This window comes from Oryza sativa, chromosome 10 (genome assembly GCF_034140825.1).
Source record: "Oryza sativa Japonica Group chromosome 10, ASM3414082v1".
Lineage (NCBI taxonomy): Eukaryota > Viridiplantae > Streptophyta > Magnoliopsida > Poales > Poaceae > Oryza > Oryza sativa.
This window is the reverse complement of record NC_089044.1, coordinates 21,725,005-21,745,542: the sequence shown is the minus strand read 5'-3', so window position 1 is coordinate 21,745,542 and position 20,538 is coordinate 21,725,005. Positions and strand designations below refer to the sequence as shown.

Here is a 20,538-nt window from a genome sequence, read left to right as displayed (position 1 = left end):
TTCTCTTCGATTCAATCAATCTTCGGTTCCAAGACCTGATCTAACCAACTGCAATGCAGCTTTGCAAGTGGAGCTCCAGTACTACAAGAGTTTCTGAAGTCTCAGCTCTGAACCAATACTCCCACCGTCCAAAAAAAAAAGAAAAATATGAATTTTTTTTATAATTAGTATTTTTATTATTGTTAGATGATAAAACATGATTAATACTTTATAACTTGTCTTTTTAATTTTTTTTATATTTTTTTAAGATAAGACGGATGATCAAACGTTAGACACGAAAATCTAGAGTTTTTTTTTCTTTTGGACGGAGGGAGTACACCAGAGTCCAACACAGTTTCTGTTGCTCCAGCTTGTCCCCAAACTGCACATTGCTGCATGCTGAACCCACAGCTTCCCACCATCATGCATCGCTTTAATTTATAAGCTGCCACTAGAACTCGAAGCTTTTCTGCTGGGACAGTAGCTTTTGGGTTCCACTCTGACAGCTAACAAAATTGAAATTTTATTCACAAAGTACTTCTCCTACTCCTGAACTCCTTTACAAGAGTGGGCACAATTCTTTTCCTGGGTATATGGAACTCAAAGCATTACCTTTGCTTTGCTTCTCCTTTTCTCCCCTTTCACCTTTCACCATTTCTTTTTACCCTGTGAGCTTGGGTTTTTAGTACTTGATGAAATCCAAGCATCAATGAAAGATGTTCAGCAGAGAGGAAACCAATTCAGAACTAGTACTCGGCTATGCTAATATTCAGAACTCACAACCGAGAGAAGAAAACAAACTCAAGAGTAAGGCAAAACCAGTAACACAACTGTGATAGACCACTAGTTACAGGGAGAAGAATTCCAAAGAAACACAAATGGAAAATGACCAAACCAAAAGGAACAGATGATCTACATATCCTAAGCTCCAAAATCCAGTCTACGACAGGATTCAGCCTCATGATGTACAGCCAAATCATCTCTTTAGGCTCACTGCATTTTGATCTCTTCCAAGATTCTTTAACAAAGCATCCATCACAGGTTTAACCCGCAGCGCGATTTGGAAGCAACAAAATTACCACCAGCAATCTGATTGATCACTTGATCCGAGCAACTAGTCCTCCTTGGCCTGCTTTGCTCCGACAGAGAAGAACTCGGTGATGACTTCAAGAGGCATGCCCTTTGTCTCCGGCACCTTCATGAAGACAAACAGGAAAGCCAGTATGCAGACCACTGCGTAGATTCCAAACACTCCAGCGAGTCCAATGGCGTTGAGCATCACGGGGAGGGTGTATGTCACAATGATATCACCGATCCAGAATGTTAGGGCACAGATGGCTATGCAGATGCCACGAACGGTGGTCGGGAAAATCTCTGCACAGAGAATGTTTGGAATAGGCCCGAACCCCATGACAAAGAAGCAGAAGTAGAGTATGACACTGACTGTGGACAGTGAGGCATGAACCATGGTCCCCACATCCAGAATATTGACCAGAATCAAGATAGCTAGTGCTACTATCAGGATAGGGATTGTTGCAAGGAGAAGAAACCTGAATGAGAAACAACGCAGAATAATGGTTAGCATAATACTTTCACTTAGAAGTGATGCATGTAATCACAAAAAAAAATGTAAAATATGAAGTCTAACCTTCTTCCAGACATATCCATGAGCCTCATAGCAATACCAATGCTGGGAAGCATCAGCAAGGTTGTCAGTCCGCTAATAAGAATAGATGCAGATGAGGAGCTAAGTCCAATGTTTGCAAGAAGAACACCAACACCAGCTTGCTCAAGAATTTGTGGAGTGTAGTACAGAACTCCATTAATGCCAGCAAACTGCACATAATGGAAAAGTTGATAGCACATTAACATTCAGTATGCTATAGTGAGGTAAACATGAATAGACTGATATAAAATATACAAGGGGAAAATAGGAAGAGTGGAGGGAAGTAAAAGAAGAATATACATGATTATGCCACTGTGAAAAGTTTCTGAAAGTTATTCTGCGAAACTAGAACCATATTCAGCAAATAAATTCAGGAATAAAAGAATGCATGCACATTTGTTTCTGTGCTTCAGATAGAATACCCGTAATCAGGTCATGTGACATAGCCCAGTCCCAATGGTTTTCTTAATAATGAATACTGCAAGATGTTAAGGTTGACTTTACTAGTGTAAAAACTAAACAAACATTGATGGCATTTGTATTCTAATCATCAAAGGTGTATTTATTGTGCAGTTTAGCTCATTGTCCTTGTATGGAATATATATGCAAGAAAAACACGTAACAGCTAAACATGTTTTTCGAGTAAGGTAAGTAAGAGCTTTAATGAGAGACTCGCTAGAAACCTAGAAGGACACTGCATGAAGATGCTTTGATTTTAACCAGTTACATTAATCAGAGTAATTTATACTGGAGCTACTAGAAAATTAGGTTCAACCATAGCACATGCATTCGTACATGACATAAAATCAGAAAAAGGGTTACCTGTTGCAGGATTTGTATCCCTATGCCAACAAACAGAGCATGCTTCACTCCAGGTTCGAATAAGTCTGCCCATTTTGGACCTTTAGCAACTGCCTGAGATGGATGCACCATAGCAGGGCCAGCAAGGCGTTGCTCCATCAATTCCTTAGAGTAAAGAGCAGGTTGGCTGACAAGAGCAGCTGCCTGGACGAACTCACCACCAGGAGGAACATCACCTCCAGGCAATGACAGTATAGAGCCCCTGCGATCACCTGTCACACCCTCTTCATGCAAGTAGATACGTTGGAAGCCACCTTCTTTTTCGCCATCTGCACCTTCTCTCTCAGTCCATTTCCAAGCCAACTGCCATCCCCCACCAATGCCCATGCTGCTTACTGCCTCCCCGCCCTGCATGAGACTACTACTTCTTCCCACAGCACCCATTATACTGCCATGAGGTGCAGCGATCTCCTTTCCTTCCACGCTTGTCGCTTGACGAGAAATAAGTGGGCTTTGGAGGCTATCTTCAATGTCATCCCCACCATGGTCTGATCCATAATCTTCACCCTCCCGTTGACTCTCAGCATCCCAATCACCTTTAGCTTGCTGCTGTTCCGCCACACTAAACATGCTGCCAAAGTTAGGAAACAATGTGCTCCGCATGCTTCCCATTATCTCAGGCATCTTCTCATGGACACTTCCAAAAAGGGTGACAACAGGATCCACAAGGGGCTTACCCTGACTGACCATACTACCATGACGAGAGATGAGACCTAATGCACTTCCAAGTGCACTTTGCCCGTGAACAGGACGGGCAACCCACGATAAGCCTTCTTCAGGACCATACAGTTTGATCTTCTCTGGATCTGGAGCCAGCCCTTCATCAGCAAGCTCATCATCAGGTCCAATTATGTATTCCTCAATTTTTGTGTCTTTCCCAACCCCCAGACCTTCAACGAGAAGGGCCATTTCTCCTGCACAGTTAATTCAACATGAGAAACTCCATCGCATAGATAATATACCTATACTGATAGCATTAAATAGTTTCTCCACTTTCTAGATCCTCACAGGGAAAAATGCTGGGTAAGACATACAAACCTGAAACATCTTCTCTTCCACGCAGGCCTTGCAACACACGCTTGGCCTCAGCCATTCTTCCTTTGCTCACGAGCCACCTCGGCGATTCAGGTAAGTAAAAGATGGTCAATGCAAAGTATATAAGTGATGGTATTGATAGAACGCCAAGCATGATCCTCCAATCTGGCTGTGGCATGAGGGACATGCCAAATACCATGCAGTATGAAAGGAACATCCCTCCAGACCCACTGAACTGCGGCAGCGTGTTTAGCAGTCCTCTGATGTCCGTCGGGGCAGTCTCAGAGATGTACAATGGTACAAGCGTGACAGCCAAACCGATCCCGAACCCGTCAATGAGCCTCGCCAAGAGCAACACATACACATTTGGCGCCCAAAGCATCACTAGCCCACTAACAAAGTAGAGGACAGCCGACGCGATCAGCATGGGCCGCCTACCAAAAGAATCAGCCACTGCTCCAGAGAACGTCGTGATGATCGTCGCCCCAATGAGCGACATGGCCACGATCAGGCCTTCGATAAGGGGCTCGCTCTGCAAGTTGAATTCCTTCTTGATGTACAGTACCGCACCTGATAAAGATCATCCCAACAAGTCCACAGGGTCAGCAAGAAGTCAAAACCATCGGTATCAATCAAATTTCTGAAACCTTACGATGCAGACAGTATCAAGTTCCATAAATACAGATCATTCATGAGATCCGTACATTTGTTAAATCCTACTCATAATTGACTCAAAATTCTACTGAAAAAAAAATATCAGTTGTTTTTTTTTGTGATATCATGAACAGAGAAGAACAACTAAAACTATTTTTACTGCAGATGATTCCACCAAATCCATCATGATCTCCACAAGTATCACAATAATTGCCACCAAACACGGGCCCTAGCGTCACATAACGACATGGCACACAAACTATGGCAGAAAAAAAAAGATTCGTTTTTTCTCTAACCACGAACTTACCTGCAATGGTTGCATTATCCCAGCCCTGCAGCAAGTTGCCGATGGAGGCCGCGATGGCGACCAGCACGGCGCCCGCCATGGCCGGCGAATCTTACCACTGCACAAGAAAGAAAAAGAAAAGAAAACAACGAACACCACCATCAACACCACAACAAAGAACGCCATCAGCAACACAAATCTTACAACAAAACTCCCCCCACCCACAAACAAAACTTGATTCGATCTAACAAATCCCCTCCTAGAATCAAGAACATGCCTCCCCCCAGAGAGAGAAAGAAACCCTTTCTTTACCCAAGTCTCTCGTCCACCGAGATTTCGGATCCCCTAACAAGAAGAGAGGCGGCTGGGAATCTGGAAGGGCTCGTTGGGACGCCGAGATGGGGCAAATATATGGGGAATTCTCGCCAAATTGGGAAGCTTTTAGGGGAGATTTGGAGGAGGGAGTCCAGGGCCGAGGGGGGGGGGGTGAGGAGAGTGAGTGTGGGCTGTGGACTCTTTGGACTACCATAGATTTTGCTCTAGAGAGGCAATGTTTTTTTCTCCTCTACCCCTTCTTTGCATTGCTTAGGTGACTGACAGGTGGGGCCATGCAGGTTGTGGGCCAGGTGGTTCAGTGAGAGAGGGTGGTGATCTGACAGGTGAGAAGTTGATTTTGGGATGTTTATTTGACAGGTGAGCATTAGCAGTAGAGCCAGCCAGTGTCAGAGGAGAATTATTGAGCTGGATGCCTTCGGATCCATCCTTGTGCTCCATGTAGGACAACCAACCATTATGTACTTGATGCTGGCAAAAAAATTGGTATTTTGATGAATTGCCATGTTCACCACAAGAATTTTGAAAGCATACTATGTGTGGTGTATCAGAGGAAATCAATACCATTTTAGTTTTTTTAAGGTTGAAATGCTAGCTTGTAATGGGATGTGTCATGTGTGCTAATTTTCAGATCTTAATTCTTCGATTATAATACAACCCAAGTTCGAGATGCAAGACTTGATTGGTTCATATGGATTATAGAGCAAAGGGATGCATCATGTGTGCCAATTTTAAAAGCTATTTTCCTCATTTTAATCTATCTCCGCGTTCAAGAAACAAGACATGTTTGGTTCCAACTTTTAGATAGACATGTATTCATATGATATTTTAAAATTCCTATGGAATATCTCGTTCTATAGGAATTTTGGGAGAATAGAAACATGTATAGTTTCTTGTTGCACCAAATTCTTATTTTACCCTACAAAGTATCTAATTATTAGTGTTCATTATTAAAAAAAACATTCAGTTCTATATATTATTCCACTAAACACTCCATCGGAAACCCTTCTCTTTGCTCTATAATCAATATTAACCAAACAAGTCCTAATCTTAAACTCGGGATAGATTATAATTGAGGAATTTGGATACGAAATTTGGTACAAATGATGCTCCCAAAATTCCTGTAGAATGAGACATTCCATAGGGATTTAAAAAAATATGGGTGCATCCCAAATCATACTAATACGGGTGCAGTCCTTTGTCCTAAAGACCACAGATATCCTATAAAATTCCACTAAAATACATTAAGAGTTAGTTTTTAAAACTATTTGCATTGGTTGTGGAATTACACGAGAACTTCAAAGTGTTTTTAGCATGTTTCAAGCTTATGTTTCGTTAGGCATGAGTAAGATCTAGGCTTCAAGTAGTATTTCAACAAAAAAAAAAGGAAAAGGGAATAAAACCTGACTGCTTTTGGCGTAGCAGATTGGGGATCTAGACGCAGCCACGGGGCACATCCAACTTGATCTATGGATTCACTCGTCGACTCTTCCTTGAAAATGATATCCTCTTAGGTACCAAGTTAGGATTGATTGTGGTGGCACCATCAGATCTGATTTGGTGGCGCCATCAATCACCACGGCAGGCACTTCAAACTTGCTCTATGGCTTCGCTCGCTGATTCTTCCTTTGAAAGCGGTGTCCTCTTAGGTGTCATATTAGGATTGATTGTGGCAGCGCTAACAGATCTGATCTGGTGGTGCCTCAGATCTAATCTCATAGGCCAAATCCCCATCCTAAGTTTTGGGATAGAAAATATTTGAGGGGAACATGGGCAACTGGAGAAGAGACAAGGATTGTGGTGACCGCCGCCACCCGACCATCACCATGCAAGGGAAGGATAATGTGTACAGATTGAGGGGGTGTGTGTTAGAGTTGCTCAATTTTAGGAGTCTAAATAGGGGAAGAGCCATGACGAGCCAAGGAACGCGGTGACCGCCACCACCCGACCATCACCATGCAAGGGAAGGATAAGGTGCACAGATTGAGGGGGCGTGTGTTAGAGTTGCTACATTTTAGAAGTCTAAATAGGGGAAGAGCCATGAGGAGCCAAGGATCGCCGCCACCCGACCATCACCATGCAAGGGAAGGATAATGCGTGAAGGAATGGATTCCTATATAATTCCTCTAAAATACTTTGGAAGTTGGTTTTAAACTATTTGCATTGATTGCAAAATTATAGAAGAGTGTTTTTAGCACATTTCAAGTTTAGGTTTCATAAGGTATGAATGAGTTCTAGTACTATTTCAAAAAAGAAAAGGAAGGGGGATAAAACTTGAGTGGTTTTGGCGCGGCAGATAGGGGATCTAGTCGTGGCGGTGGGCACATCAAACTTGCTCTATGGCTTCGCTCACTTAATCTTCCTTTGGAAACAATGTCCCTTAGGTATCGGATAAGGGTTGATTGTGGCGACACCATCAGATCTGATCTAAGGATGCCATCAATCACAACGGCGGGCACATCAACCTTACTCCATGGCTTTCCTCTCTGACTCTTCCTTTCAAAATGATGTCGCCTTAGGTACCAAAATTAGGGTTGATTGTAGTGGCGCTATGATTTAACATCATCGGTCAAATCCCGTTCACATGTTTCAGGATAGAAGAGATTTGAGGGAACATAGGCAACTGATAACGAGTCAAGGATGATGGCAACTGTCACCACCGACCATCCCATGCAAATAAATGATAAGGTTTGTACCGATTGAGGGACTTGTGTTAGAGTTGCTCAATTTTAGGAGTCTAGATAGGGGAAGTGTGGTGACGAGCCAAGGATCATGGTGATAGCCATCACCAGACAATCATTGCAAGGGAAGGGTAAAGTGTGTAGAAAATAAGGGGCGTATATTACGATTGATCCCTTTCAGTTAGGAGAAGGGAAGTGTGGTGACAAGACAAGTATTGCGGTGACAGCCGCTGCTCCATCATCACCGTGCAAGGGAGGGGTAAGGTTTATAGAGATGAGGAGTGTGCGCTAGGTTTGCTCAATTTCAGGAGTCTAAATAGGGAGAGTGCGCCGACGTGCCAATGGTCGCAGTGATCACCGCCACTCGATCATCACCTCATGCAAGGGAAGGGTAAGGTGTGTAGAGATTGAGGAGTGTGTGTTAGGGTTGCTCAATTTTAGGTCTCTAAATAGGGGAAGTATGCTGACGTGCCAATGGTCATGCTGACCGCCACCGCTTGACCATCGCCGTGCAAGAGAGGGGTAAGGCATGTAAATATCGAGGGGTGTGTGAGCTAGTGTTACTCAATTTTAGGAGTCTAAATAAAAGAAGTGAGAAGTGAATTGCATGATCCACATATGACCCTTTAAACGTGAATCCAACACATACCGTTATTTAGTAGTGGTGAATAAAAAAATACATATATCTCCTTTTCGGTCTTCCCTCCAGTTATAACCGTTAATTGGGAACAAAATTGAATGTCCTATGGTATTCATAAGTGTTGAATGTTCATATTATCAAACTTCTAGTGTAAAAAGTGTCAATCACATAATATGTTAGAATACGAGTGCTATGTCTCATGAAGGCATCGATCATTTTTTTTGGAGAGGACATTTATTGAACTATTTATAATGCGATTTGGTAGCCAGAGAATATCGATGGAACACATATGACGTGTGTTGGTGTTAGCACTCTATAATCACAATAAATGTGACCCCCTTGAGGACCAGACTTCAAACTTCTCTTAATACACATGACTTTTTGTATGCTCATCTATGGTCAGTTGGTCACCAACATTTTCATTGAACACATCTCCTAGGGTGCCAAAATGTTGATATTATTGTGTTACCATGTTCTACACTTCTACTACTTTCTACCATCAACTTAATTCCGTTTCCTAGTCAAATAAAAAGGCCCTTTGCTCCCCACTTACATTGTTACTAATTAGCCCTGTGCATCGTGATTGAATTGAATAAATTAATGATCAAGCAGCAGGTGAACACTAGGTGACAAACATCACAAGCCTAATGGCACATAATTAGCAAGCACTTAAAATCAGAACATGCAAGTATGCACATCACATATTCCCCTACTGATGATCTCCACTGATAGATCTAGATCTCACTCCATTTTAGCTTATTTATGTCTAGCACAATTTCCCATTCTCAAAAACAGAAAAATGTGCCAGACAATTGCAATCAATATACCCATTGGTGCCTCCTTTTCGGTAGGATTATAACTAGAGATGGGTACAATAGTTCTATGAAACGGACAGCAGCGGACCAGGTTTCTCCAAAATAAGAGTTGGCCCCATCTCTGAACATTTTTTTTCAGATCAAATTCGCCGAACATTTTTGCAGTAGTTTCAGAAAGGCTCTCAGAAAATGGGTGACATGTTGGGCCCGATCTATATACTAAGATGCCTATCAAGACAATGACACTTTTGTTTAGAGTGGTTAATATTTTTTGTCAATCTGACGCAGCATGTTGGATTACTTTATTCCAAATGGCGCCATTTGATTGCAACAGCGAGGCAAAAGCAGTCCACCTCTCACTCTCTTCTTCTTCCTTTTTCTGCAGAGATTAATTGTACCCTTTTTTGTGTGCTGGCTTTCTGGATGTTCTATTGTTCTTCCCGTGGCAATTCCTCCGAGTTTTAGATCCTACTGTCTCACCAGAAAGCAATTAATATCGTGTGTACATTTCTTTTTTTATATATATATATATATATATATATATATATATATATATATATATATATATATATATATATATATATATATATATATATATATATATATATATATATATATAATGTGTGTGCGTTTGAGGGATTGTGAGAAAGAGGAGATTCATCTCGTTCTCCGCGCGCACGTTTTCTGAACTGTTAAACGGTATGTTTTTTTAAAAATAATTCTATAGAAAAGTTGCTTTAAAAAATCATATTAATCTATTTTTAGAGTTTAAAATAGTTAATACTCAATTAATCATGTGCTAATGGCTCACTTTATTTTGCGTATCTTCCCAATCTTCTCCTATTTCCTTATCTTAAACACAGCAGACCCGAAAAAAGTCAACCTAGACATGGATGGGATATATTTTAGACCAACGAATCTGAACATAAGCATAAGCATGTTTAGGTTGGATTTTTTATTGGACGGATGGAGTACTATAGGTTATCAATGTTAGTTTAGTTCAAATTTAATTATTTATTGGAGCTCACACGTCACACGAGGTCCATTCTATGAGCTGGATATTCTAGAGTTCTACGTTGTACAAGTCTGAACAACTTCTTCTTCCTAAATTAATTTATATTTTCTGCGGAGAATGCAAACTTGTAAAGGTGTTGTGTCATTTCGAGAAGGAGAGAATAAGGGAAGATAACCTAATCGGAATTATTATAAGGTATTTTTCCACTTTGGGACTAATGGAATTCATGCTCCAAACGCAAGTGTCTTCTTACTCCAATTCTAGAAAGAAAACCATGGAAGTTTCTATTGTGGCCTAGTGGTGGCATTTGTGGGCTATTAGTTTGTTATTCATATATTACTAAATCATAGGCAATCTAAAATAGTTATAGTAATGTATATTTTAAGATAATGAAATTTATTTCAGACCTTGTTTCCAAGAAATTATAGTTAATTATTACAGTGTTTGCAACTTGAAAGACTATGCATTGCCATTACATATCACAATTTGATACTCTCTCCGTCTCATAACATAGTAACCTACTATTGAAGAAGACACATACTAAGAATATGAATCTGAACATGATGTTGTTCTAGGAAATAGGATATGTTCTATTCAGTTCAAGATTGTTATATTTTAAGACGGAAATTAGATAAAAAAAATTAATCGGAACATCACCCTAAAGACAGAGACAGCGTTATCTATAGTTGGCGAAAAATCTACAATTTGCTTGTATGTAATCCTTGTTCTCATCAAACCTGAAAACAAACTCCTCGAAATCAATGCCTGATTGTTCCCGCCGATTGGAACTTTGCTAGCAACATCGAACCGAAATGAAAGATATCATCGGCGATTAACTGTATTGCAAATCAACCGCTCGCCTAAAAATACCTGCAAAACGTGCAGAATATAGTCTTGCCCTTCTGAAAAACACAATTTTCACATGTTCCCTCCAGAATTACCTTTGGGATTTTCTTTTACAAGAACACTGCAGCCTCTAGAGTTGATTTACCTTGTTTGCTTTACTTCGTTCTTCTTTTTTTTTTCCCTATCAAGCTCCATTATTTGATCGTCAAATTTCCACACAAACTAAGTGTCACGTGAAATATTTCAAACCAAATTATGGCCAAATGGGACGGAAACTAGTGGGTGAGCGACGCCAAAAAGATTTATCATACCGTGTGGCCTACATTGCGTCACTACAACGTTGCTTTCAGCAGCACATTGCCATCAGCTTTAACGTATTATCCTCAGCAGCAGCTTTTGTGAAGTGAAGCTTCCTTAGCCACAGCCCCATGATTTTTATTTTTTTTTCCTTTTTGAAAACCCGCCCGCAAAAGCTCAATAGTGTTTGGCGTCAATAACACTAGAGCCAAGGATTTACTTATAAAAATAATTAAAAAAACTTATTTATAATCATTTGTAAAATAAGTTTGTCTAAAGGATTATTTATAAAATACTTCTCCATCCCATAAAAAAACAAACTCATCGTCATTATTCTACCAATCCATTTAGAGTGGAGTTATCGTCACCTAGGGGCGGAAACCCAAACCCATGGATACCCTCTGAGTCTCCCCTTCAATTTTTTCGTCATGGTTAATATGATAGAATGTGCTAAAGGTTTCTTAATAGTATTTTAACATAGTTTAATATTGAGTTAATGTATTTATGCCGGTGTACTCGGTATGTTGAGTCCCCAAATTTTTTGTTCCTGGATCCGCCCCTGCCGCCACCCCACGGTTTGGCGGTTATCGCGAGGTATACTATGGTTTTAAAATCCGGAAAGGTTAGCGCAGGTGATATATAACTAGGATAATAGGATAATCGTACGGTTTTATAAATTCTGGGAGGAGTAAATTTTTAAATAGATTTAAAATGTAAAAAAAATTCCATGCCCCCAGCCCACTGATTAATCCACCGCCACGTCGCTGTAACTTCACCTGCGGATATATTCCCCCTCCCGTCCACCTCACCCCCCACGCGCGGCGGCGCGCGACGGCGGCGGGCGCGCGCCGACGCAACGCTGACGTCGCCCCGCGCGCGCGTTCGGCGCCGGCGCTTGCTTACTCGCTCGCTACGTTCTGGCTCTCGCAGGCATGGACGCGTGGCTCTCCGCTGCTGGCGACGAGGAGATGAGGTGTCGCGTCGCGCCGGCGGCGGCTGGATGCTCGCGTGCGTGGGCACGCGTGTGCTGCGGCGCTAGCGAATGGGGGTGAGATTGGATTGGATTGGAAGCGAGAGTGACGTTCGCTAGCTGGGCATCTGCTGCGAACGCCACGACGAGACGAGCGAGGAGTTGTCCGTGCTCTGGAGACATCTGAAACTCTGAATTTTTCTGAACATCCATATGGGTTCTGATCGGTTTCTGGTCATCTGGATTATTTTTTTTTTCTGTCATGCCTGGACCATTTCATCCAAATTTGACCGAATTTGAGCATAAATTGCTCTCTGCGTTTAGCAACTGGAGCTATGAGATACATCTAAAAACCGGTGTTTTGGTTAGCTGTTCAGATAAATTTGCTCTTAGATATGGTTTCTGCCGTTAAGCAAGTAACCGGGCTTTCATTTAGATTAATTATCATCACTGATTAATTAATTGATTATCAACTTGATTATAAGATTATATTAATTTTTTTACAAATAAACATAATAAATACTCCATCCGTCTCATTATATAGCAACCTAAGATTGAATGGGATATTTCATAGTACAACGAATCTGAACAGAGAGACTCAGTCCTAGGTTGCTATATTATGTGACGGAGGGAGTATTGTAAAACAAGTAATCTAAATAATACAATCGAAGAAAGTTTTTTGAGAAAATGTATTTTTCATGTGGAGCTAATAATCGAATAAGCTGAAAAGAACATGGCTTCTGTTTTTGGAGAAAAAAACAACATGCATTAATTCACATAAGTTTAAAATACATGAAATTCAGCTTGCTAAAAAACATATTTAAGAGCAAAAACAACAGTGGGCAGCAATCATATTCCAAATGAACTTTGCAAATTATTCGTCGAATGACTAGGATGTGTCACTCTGTCACTAGATGGGTTGGCCCATATATGCCGGCCCACCTGCGAGCCTGACTTGTTCCTACTCTGCTCCTCTCCAATAGTGGCCTCTTGCAACCGGTCATGGCCCTCCAAATATCTCGCCCAAAAACTCAAATCACAAATGCAGAATCTCTCTGTTCAGAGGATGCATCCGAGAGCTAGCATCTTTCCCTCCCTGCAGTGCATTGGACCAGGGTCATTTTCAGACCTAGAGCCGTACCAAAATTGAGCCCGCTGACTGTTGCACTCTCATTACTTTCTCCGTTCTAAAAATATAAACATTTCTTAATTATTTAATAAGTATTAAAATTAAGGAAAACTATCGTCTTTCAGTTGTCTCGGTGGTCGAATTTTAAATTTTGAATTATTTAGATTCACCTCCCAAGCATCTGATCAGCTGAAAATATATGAATTTCCGCGTAATGAAATCAGCGCCCAAAAAAAATTACATTGCCATATAAATTTTAATTTGACAAGTAAAAATAATTATATTTTAGGACGGAAAGATGAGCTCCAAGCTCGTAAAATGGACAGCAACGTGGAGAGGGAGCATGGCCACTATCAGCAACAGGAAAGCAAATTTGTGTCCATGGTCATTGGTCCATGGATAGCTCTGAAGTGTCCTCGCCATAACTATGCAACAGCGACCTTTGCGATGGCGTTGCCCGGAGCAAAGACGAAGGAGACGGCTCTCTGGATTAGTGTGAACACGGTTGACGACGGGTCACTGTATACGAGTGTATGATCGCTACGCTACGAGCTTTAGTTCCTTCCAAAGTACTGTACTTTGTGGCAATGATCTCGAGTCGATCACGTAGTGACACTGTTGCTGTACGGATTACAAACGTATTGTTGCATTGAAAGATGTTAATTAGAAGTTTTCTCATGGGCTCATGGCATTTGATATGGTTAATTTGCAGTTTGGGTTACATGTCTGACAGGCAATGGCGATACCTGTCTTTCTTGGGCTTTTGTGAGGCCCAATGTGCAGAAACAGTTAATCACGGCGTGTTTAGTTCCAAAGTTATTCTTCAAACTTTCAACTTTTCCATCACATCAAAACTTTCATACACACACAAACAGTCAGCTTTACGAAGCAGATTCAGAAATCAGAACTAGACTACTAGTTAATCAGTTCGATCAGGACTGTTCATATCAACTTACTATATGAAACTAGACTGCTCCTCCCAGAATGTTAACTTAGGAAAAATAAGTATGTCCAATATAGTAGTTTTGATTTTTTTTTACTCTCATATGTAGTTAAGAATGAATTAAAATGATAACATTGTAGTACCAAACAAGGCAAGCGAACGCATGATTCTGCACAGTAACACACTGACAACTTGGCTACACTGCCTACACATACAACACAAGGCCTGTTTCAAATGCAGGAATTTTATCTGATTTCTAAAAATTCTATAAAATTCCTGCGTTTCAAACAGACTTCAGATAAAACGATTTTATGCTAATACTTATGTAATGTACCAGTACGGGGAGTACTGGAGTTTGCATACATATCATGCAAACCTACAAATTGTGTAACGTGCCATCCCGGCCGGCCGGCGCCGTCTCAGTTGCCGCCGCCGCCGCTGCCGGCGGCGGTGGCGCCAACTCTGACATCCGGGTTGCGCACCGTCTTGAGCCACATCCCGGCGAGCACCCGCGACGACAAGCTCCACACGACGTCCGGCCGCTGCCTCGCCTGAGACGACGGCGTCGTCGTCGTCGTCGGCGTCCGCGCTCTCCTGCCCGCGGCGCGCGCCGGCCCGTGCGCGAGCGCCCACTGCATTGCCGTCAGCTTCTGCCTCTCCGCGCCCCAGCTCGCGCGGCCGCCGCCGGCGCCGCCTCCCACCGGGCACCGCAGCTGCACGCCGCCGACGTGCAGGCTCCTCACCTTGAACCTCCCGCCGCTGTTCCCCGCCGCGCCGAGCAGCCTCGCCGACTGCACGACGGCCACCATCGGCGCGCCCACCGCCTCGTAGCGCCGCGACGGGTCGCGCAGCTGGATGGCCGCCACCACCGTGACGCGGCCGTCGGAGCCGCGTGACTCCGACCACTCGTCGGGCGACACCAGCGCGTCGAACACGGTGGTGGCGTCGCCCGCGGCCGGCGCCACCTCGAACGGCGCGTCCTCGTCGGCCATCTCGGCCTGGATCATGAGCGCGTCCACGGCCATGGCCTCCAGCTTCTGCAGGGAGAAGGCGATCACCTCCTCCAGCGTCTCCGGGTCGTCCGCCGCGGTCCAGATGCCGGTGGCGACGCGCTCGCTCCGGCCATCGGACACGGCGGCGGCGAGCTTCCGGACGAGCCGGACGGACCGGGCGGCGCTCGAGCTCGCGCCCTCGGTGCGCCGCCCGCCGATGACCGCCTCCGCGATGCCCTCGAAGCCCACCTGCTCGGGCGTCTTCCCCGTGAGGTTGTCCATGCCGCCGAGCCTCGCCACCTTGTCCCGGACCTCGTCGGCGCCGCCCGCCGCCGCCATCTTCTGGAGGACGTCGAACCCAGTCGCGGCCATGGAGCTCGGCAGCACGAACGGCCTCGACACCTGCATGGCGAGCTTCGGGGGTGCATCTCCTTTCTCAAGAGGCAAGTCGAACGGGTTCATGGACACCAAGAATCCGCCGTCGCGCGTTTGCACCGCCGTCCCAAGGCCCGGCCCCAAGTCCGGCACCACCGGCGGCGCCGCCGCCGCCGCCTTCTTCTCCGACTCGCTTCTCGGCGTCATGGGCTGCTTCAGCTTCCTGCCCTTATCGTCGACTACCTCGAGCTTCCGTAGAAACTCCACCGTCACCATCTCCTCATCCGCGTCGAGGCACTGCTTCTGATCCACCTTCTTCGGCGACGGCGGCGACTTCTTGCCGCCGTTCGTCATCAGCGCCTCGATGGCCTCGATCTGCTCGGCAATGGAGTCGAGCTCTTTGAGCACGTCGCGGTGAGCATGGTAGTGGACGACCTCTTTGACGGTCTCGACGCCCTTGTCAACCACCTCGTACTCCGGGAGGCCGACGTCGCCGGAAAGTTCGTCGTCGGCGAGCTTCCGAGGGATCAGCGACGTCACAGGATCTCCATGCTCGTCGACGCTGAGCCTATCGATGAGCTGCTTGTAGGCTCTCATGGAGGGCGAGATGGCCGCGTCGGATGCTGAAAGCTTGGGCCCCGACGTCCTCGCGACGCTGAACGAGTTCTTGTTGTGAGCTCTGGCAAGAGCCGGCGACACGTCGTCGACGACGTCGACCTTCTCCGTTGCCGCCTGGGTGTAGAGGCAGAGGCCGGCGTCGTCCATGAGCTGGAACCCCAGCTTGAGCAGCAGCTCGCCGCCGGTGGCCTTGCCGGAGAGGGTGACGGCCGTGTCGAACCACCGGACACGGCGGCCCTCGGAGCTCTTCTGGAGGGAGTCGAGCACGAGGGAGCTGACGTCGACGGCATGCGCCCCGAGACGGACGCCGGGCGCCTCGGCGGGGACGACGGACACGACGAACCGCCGCGGCTCGAGCTTCAGCGGCTTCCCGGTGCCGGCGCCGCCGGCGAAGTAGATGTTGCACCTGACGAAGAGCGTCTCGACGAAGTCGGCGCAGCCGCCGCGCACCGTCGCCGGCATCGTCTGCACCGCGCCGTCCTTCGTCTCCGCCTTGCGCACCGTGACGGCGAGGCGGAGGCCGTCCATGGAGGCCGGAACGCCGCGGACGCCGGCCACCTCGACGGACAGGAGGCACCCGCACCGGCGCTTCCCGATGCGAGAGAGCACGCGCACCGGCTTCCACTCCCATATCGCCGCCGCCCTCGTCTTCCCCCCAACCTCGGCCGCCGCCGCCGCCGTAAAACCATACCTCCTCGACTCCACCGACGTCTCGCCGCCGGCCGGCCTCCTCCACGACGACAGCGAGAGCCGGCGCGACGACCGCGCCCTCCGATCATCCCTCCCTCCATCCACAATCCTCGGCCCATCGCCACCACCGGACCTCACGATGGCGACCGACGCCGCTCGCCGGTGGATAGCGTCCGGCCGATCGAGGTACTCGCCCAGGTCAAGCCCAGAGCTCGCCATCGCCTCGCCACCGGAGCCCGCCATGTCCGTCCGTGTCACGACGCGGAGCGCGCGCACTGTGGCGTTGGCGCGAAGGGTGGGGGGGTTGAAAAAGGAGGCGCAACTACTCCATCGGACGGCTCAGATTCGCCTCGTTGGTCGGATCGACGGCCAGGAGCGCTCTGGGCGTTCCTGTTTCGTCTCCGATGGCCGCGGCTCGTCCACGACGGTGGCGACGCACGCGAGGTCGAGCGAGTGATCGAATTGACGCCACGGGATTTGGGTCATGGCCGACCTGTGACTTGGATTAGTAGAGAGGAAGCTTTACGACTTGGGCAAAGTTGATGTGATCAGGTGTTAATGCGAGCAAAGCAAGCGAGCGAGGGGAATTAATGGGCGTTGGTAGAAGAAGAGGAGGAAAATGAAACGCGGTGGTTTTCGATCGCCACGGCGATGGGAGCTACTGGGATGGGAGCGGTGAGCGTGTCGTGTTGCTGAGCGAGCTCGCGTGGTGGTGATGACTGCTAGCTGCCGAGGTAACCAGAGACGACTTACGGTTTCCTTTACCGTCGGTTAATTACCACAATGATAGTCCCATAATCCTACCAAGTTTTTCTTTAAAAATAGTAATACGTTGATCTTGGTAGTCGGTTTTATTGTCGTGATACGGTAACCCCTTCGATCCGCTATTTCTCTTAATAATAGAATAATATATGGCCTTTGCTTAAAAAAATTAAATGAATCGGCAAGCTGCCACTTTCATTGAATAGAGGGGGAGTAAACTTTACAAGTGTCAGAGAAAAAAATCAAGGCTCAGGAACTTCAGTCCGAGCAACAAAAAAGAAAGCCAACTACCGACATCTCTCACTCCTGCCAAGAACCACGATTTGGCCTCCTATTTAATTTTAGCCAGAAGGCTACCATAGCTCCTTTTGTTGAAAGGTTTTGCAGTTTCTTTCGTTCCAGATTTCCCAAGCTAACAGGGGCGCTAGCATGCGCAGGGCTTTCTTTGGAGCGTCTTTTGTATTTGCGGTAGCCTCCCACCCCTTCGACCTTTGCTTCAAAATAAGTTACAACGATATGTTATAAACATTATTCACTCGATATAGAGTTTTATTTCATATATGACAAGGTAATAAGTTTAAGAACTTCAACATAAAACAAATGAAATACATCTTATTTATAAGTCTCCATTCAAAATTAGCAAAGATCTACATGACAGATTCCTAGTTAGTTTCGACATTTTTTTTTTGAGGGGTAACGGGCAAGAGCTCTGCCAATTTCATTTAAGAAGAAGAGAGAAAGACAACAAAGGTTTTGTACAAACCCAGATTACAAAAAGAATCTTAAGGATCCTTCGAGAGTAGAAAGTTTGGGGAGAAAAACTAAAATTTTTAGAAAATGTAAAGAAACTATAATAGTAGCTAGTTTCGACATGCAGCATGTATTACTTCTTAGGCCGAGTTTAGTTCCAAATTTTTTTTTCAAACTTTCAACTTTTTCACCACATCAAAATTTTTCTACACACACAAACTTTAAACTTTTCCGTCACATCGTTTCAATTTCAACCAAACTTTTAAGAGTAAAGTCCATCACCGGTCCCTAAACTTGTACCGTTGTGTCATCTCGGTCCCTAAACTCGTAAATCGATCGTTCAGGTCCTCAAACTTGTTCGACTGTGTTATCCCGGTCCCTAAACTTACAGATCACTCGTTTAGGTCCTCCAACTTGTTCAGATGTGTCACTCCGGTCACTAAACTTAGATTTGAATATCATTTAGGTCAAATAGGATGGTCTAAAGACTTTATATTTAAAAATAATTCATAAATTTTTCATATGAACTCTAATGAAGACAAACTTTATATCAAACTTGTAGCCCTCGACGCGATCTACAACTTTGTAGTTGAATTTTTTTTTATTTTAAGTCATTTTTTGTCCCAAAATGTAATTTTAAAATTAAAATTTCAAAATCTATAAACATGCAACAATATTTTGGGACCCTAAACAGTTTTAATTCAAAAAATTTCAACTACAAAGTTGTAGATCGCGTCGAGGGCTACAATTTTGATACAAAGTTTGTCTTCATTAGAGTTCACATGAAAAAATTATGAATTATTTTTTGATATAAAGTTTTTAGACCGTCCTCTTTAGGGACTGGGGTGAGACAACTGAACAAGTTGAAGGATCTAAACGAGTGATCTGCAAGTTTAGAGACCAGAATGACACAATCGAATAAGTTTGATGACCTACATGGTCGATTTGCGAGTTTAGGAACTGAGATAACACATCGGTACAAGTTTAAGGACCAATGATGTACTTTACTTAACTTTTAATTTTGGCGTGAACTAAACACACCCTTATCCTCGTCCCTCCAATCCTTTCTAGCAAGGTAAACCCTGAAGACGAGTCGCTATTCCACCGCGGATGCGAACGGCACAACCGTAACATATCTCTCCATTCACACGTGTATAAGTAAGTTGCGAGTAGTAGGCTACAGTAGCAAGAGTACTGTACGAGTAGGACAGGGACGTGATATCTTTGTTTGGATTTCGTGGGATCCGTTCACAGGTTCGTGTCCAGAAGCAGCCGTTGAAATCCTGATTCGTGGTGAGATGTTGCGAGGATTGGATTGGATTAGACTTGGTAAAGGACGAAAAAGAGAGGTGCCCAGCAGGTGGGTCTCTGATTGGCTGTGTGTTTTTCAGTTTCTTCTTCGCTGTTAGCTTGGGGGTCTTGTTAATGAGTACAAGAAGAAACTGGTCAGTTTGTTGGTCGTGGTCGATTGCCATCAGGAATGGCAGATGAGGCAGGTACTTGTACAGGAAGGACATATGGAGTGGTGTGGCACGTCAGGGTCGGATCGGAGCCAGCCACCACACCACGTCGCCACCGTCCTGTGACCCAAACAAGCAAGCTATCCGAGCACCGGACAACGTACTTAAATGATCATTTGGACTACGGCTAATAATAAGCAGTAAAACAACTTATAAACAGCTAAAAATAAGTTTAGACGTAAAACTTTTATATATGCGCTACTTATGTTTTAAAAGCTAAGGTTGAAAATTGAACTATGATAGCGATAAAAAAATAACTTCTTAAATCAACTTTTAAAATTTAAATTTGATCTCCCTGAAAAAAAAAAGATCAGCAACTTACAAGCTGCAAGACAAACAAGTGACGCGGACACACGTTTCTCAAACTCCCCTGTCTTTTAGAATAAGTTTATTTTTTCTTCTTCCGTTTGTTTTAGAATAAGTTTATTTTTGAATATCATTGTATCAGAGTTTCTTTAAGTAGAAGGATAAATAAATTGGGTGTAGATAAAGTGAAAATTACTGTATTATAATTTAATAAAATGGGGGTATTCTATTATTTTTTGGGTATGCGTAAGGTGAGTAAAAAAATAAATTTATTTTGGACGGAGGGAGTACGTGATATTTCCCCTTGCAGGCCGCGGCCCAGAAGAAACAGGCTAGCAGCTGTGGCCCACTCGGGACGGCGAGCCCACTCGGATC

General features: G+C 44.7%; 2 protein-coding genes across 2 annotated transcripts; both read right to left on the bottom strand.

The window, feature by feature from the left end:
• Nucleotides 1–718: 718 nt before the first annotated feature.
• Nucleotides 719–4,894, bottom strand: LOC4349251 (monosaccharide-sensing protein 2). The gene is given in 7 exon segments (XM_015758309.2): nt 719–1,098; nt 1,100–1,529; nt 1,628–1,815; nt 2,468–3,420; nt 3,545–4,111; nt 4,503–4,599; nt 4,794–4,894. Coding segments are annotated over 6 exon segments (2,301 nt in total). The 5' UTR covers nt 4,582–4,599; nt 4,794–4,894; the 3' UTR covers nt 719–1,014.
• A 9,360-nt stretch (nt 4,895–14,254) lies between these two features.
• On the bottom strand, nt 14,255–17,756 carry LOC4349250 (protein PLASTID MOVEMENT IMPAIRED 1). Its single transcript, XM_015757346.2, has one exon. It carries the CDS (start codon nt 17,066–17,068, stop codon nt 14,570–14,572), a length of 2,499 nt encoding a protein of 832 aa, XP_015612832.1. The 5' UTR covers nt 17,069–17,756; the 3' UTR covers nt 14,255–14,569.
• Nucleotides 17,757–20,538: the final 2,782 nt, after the last annotated feature.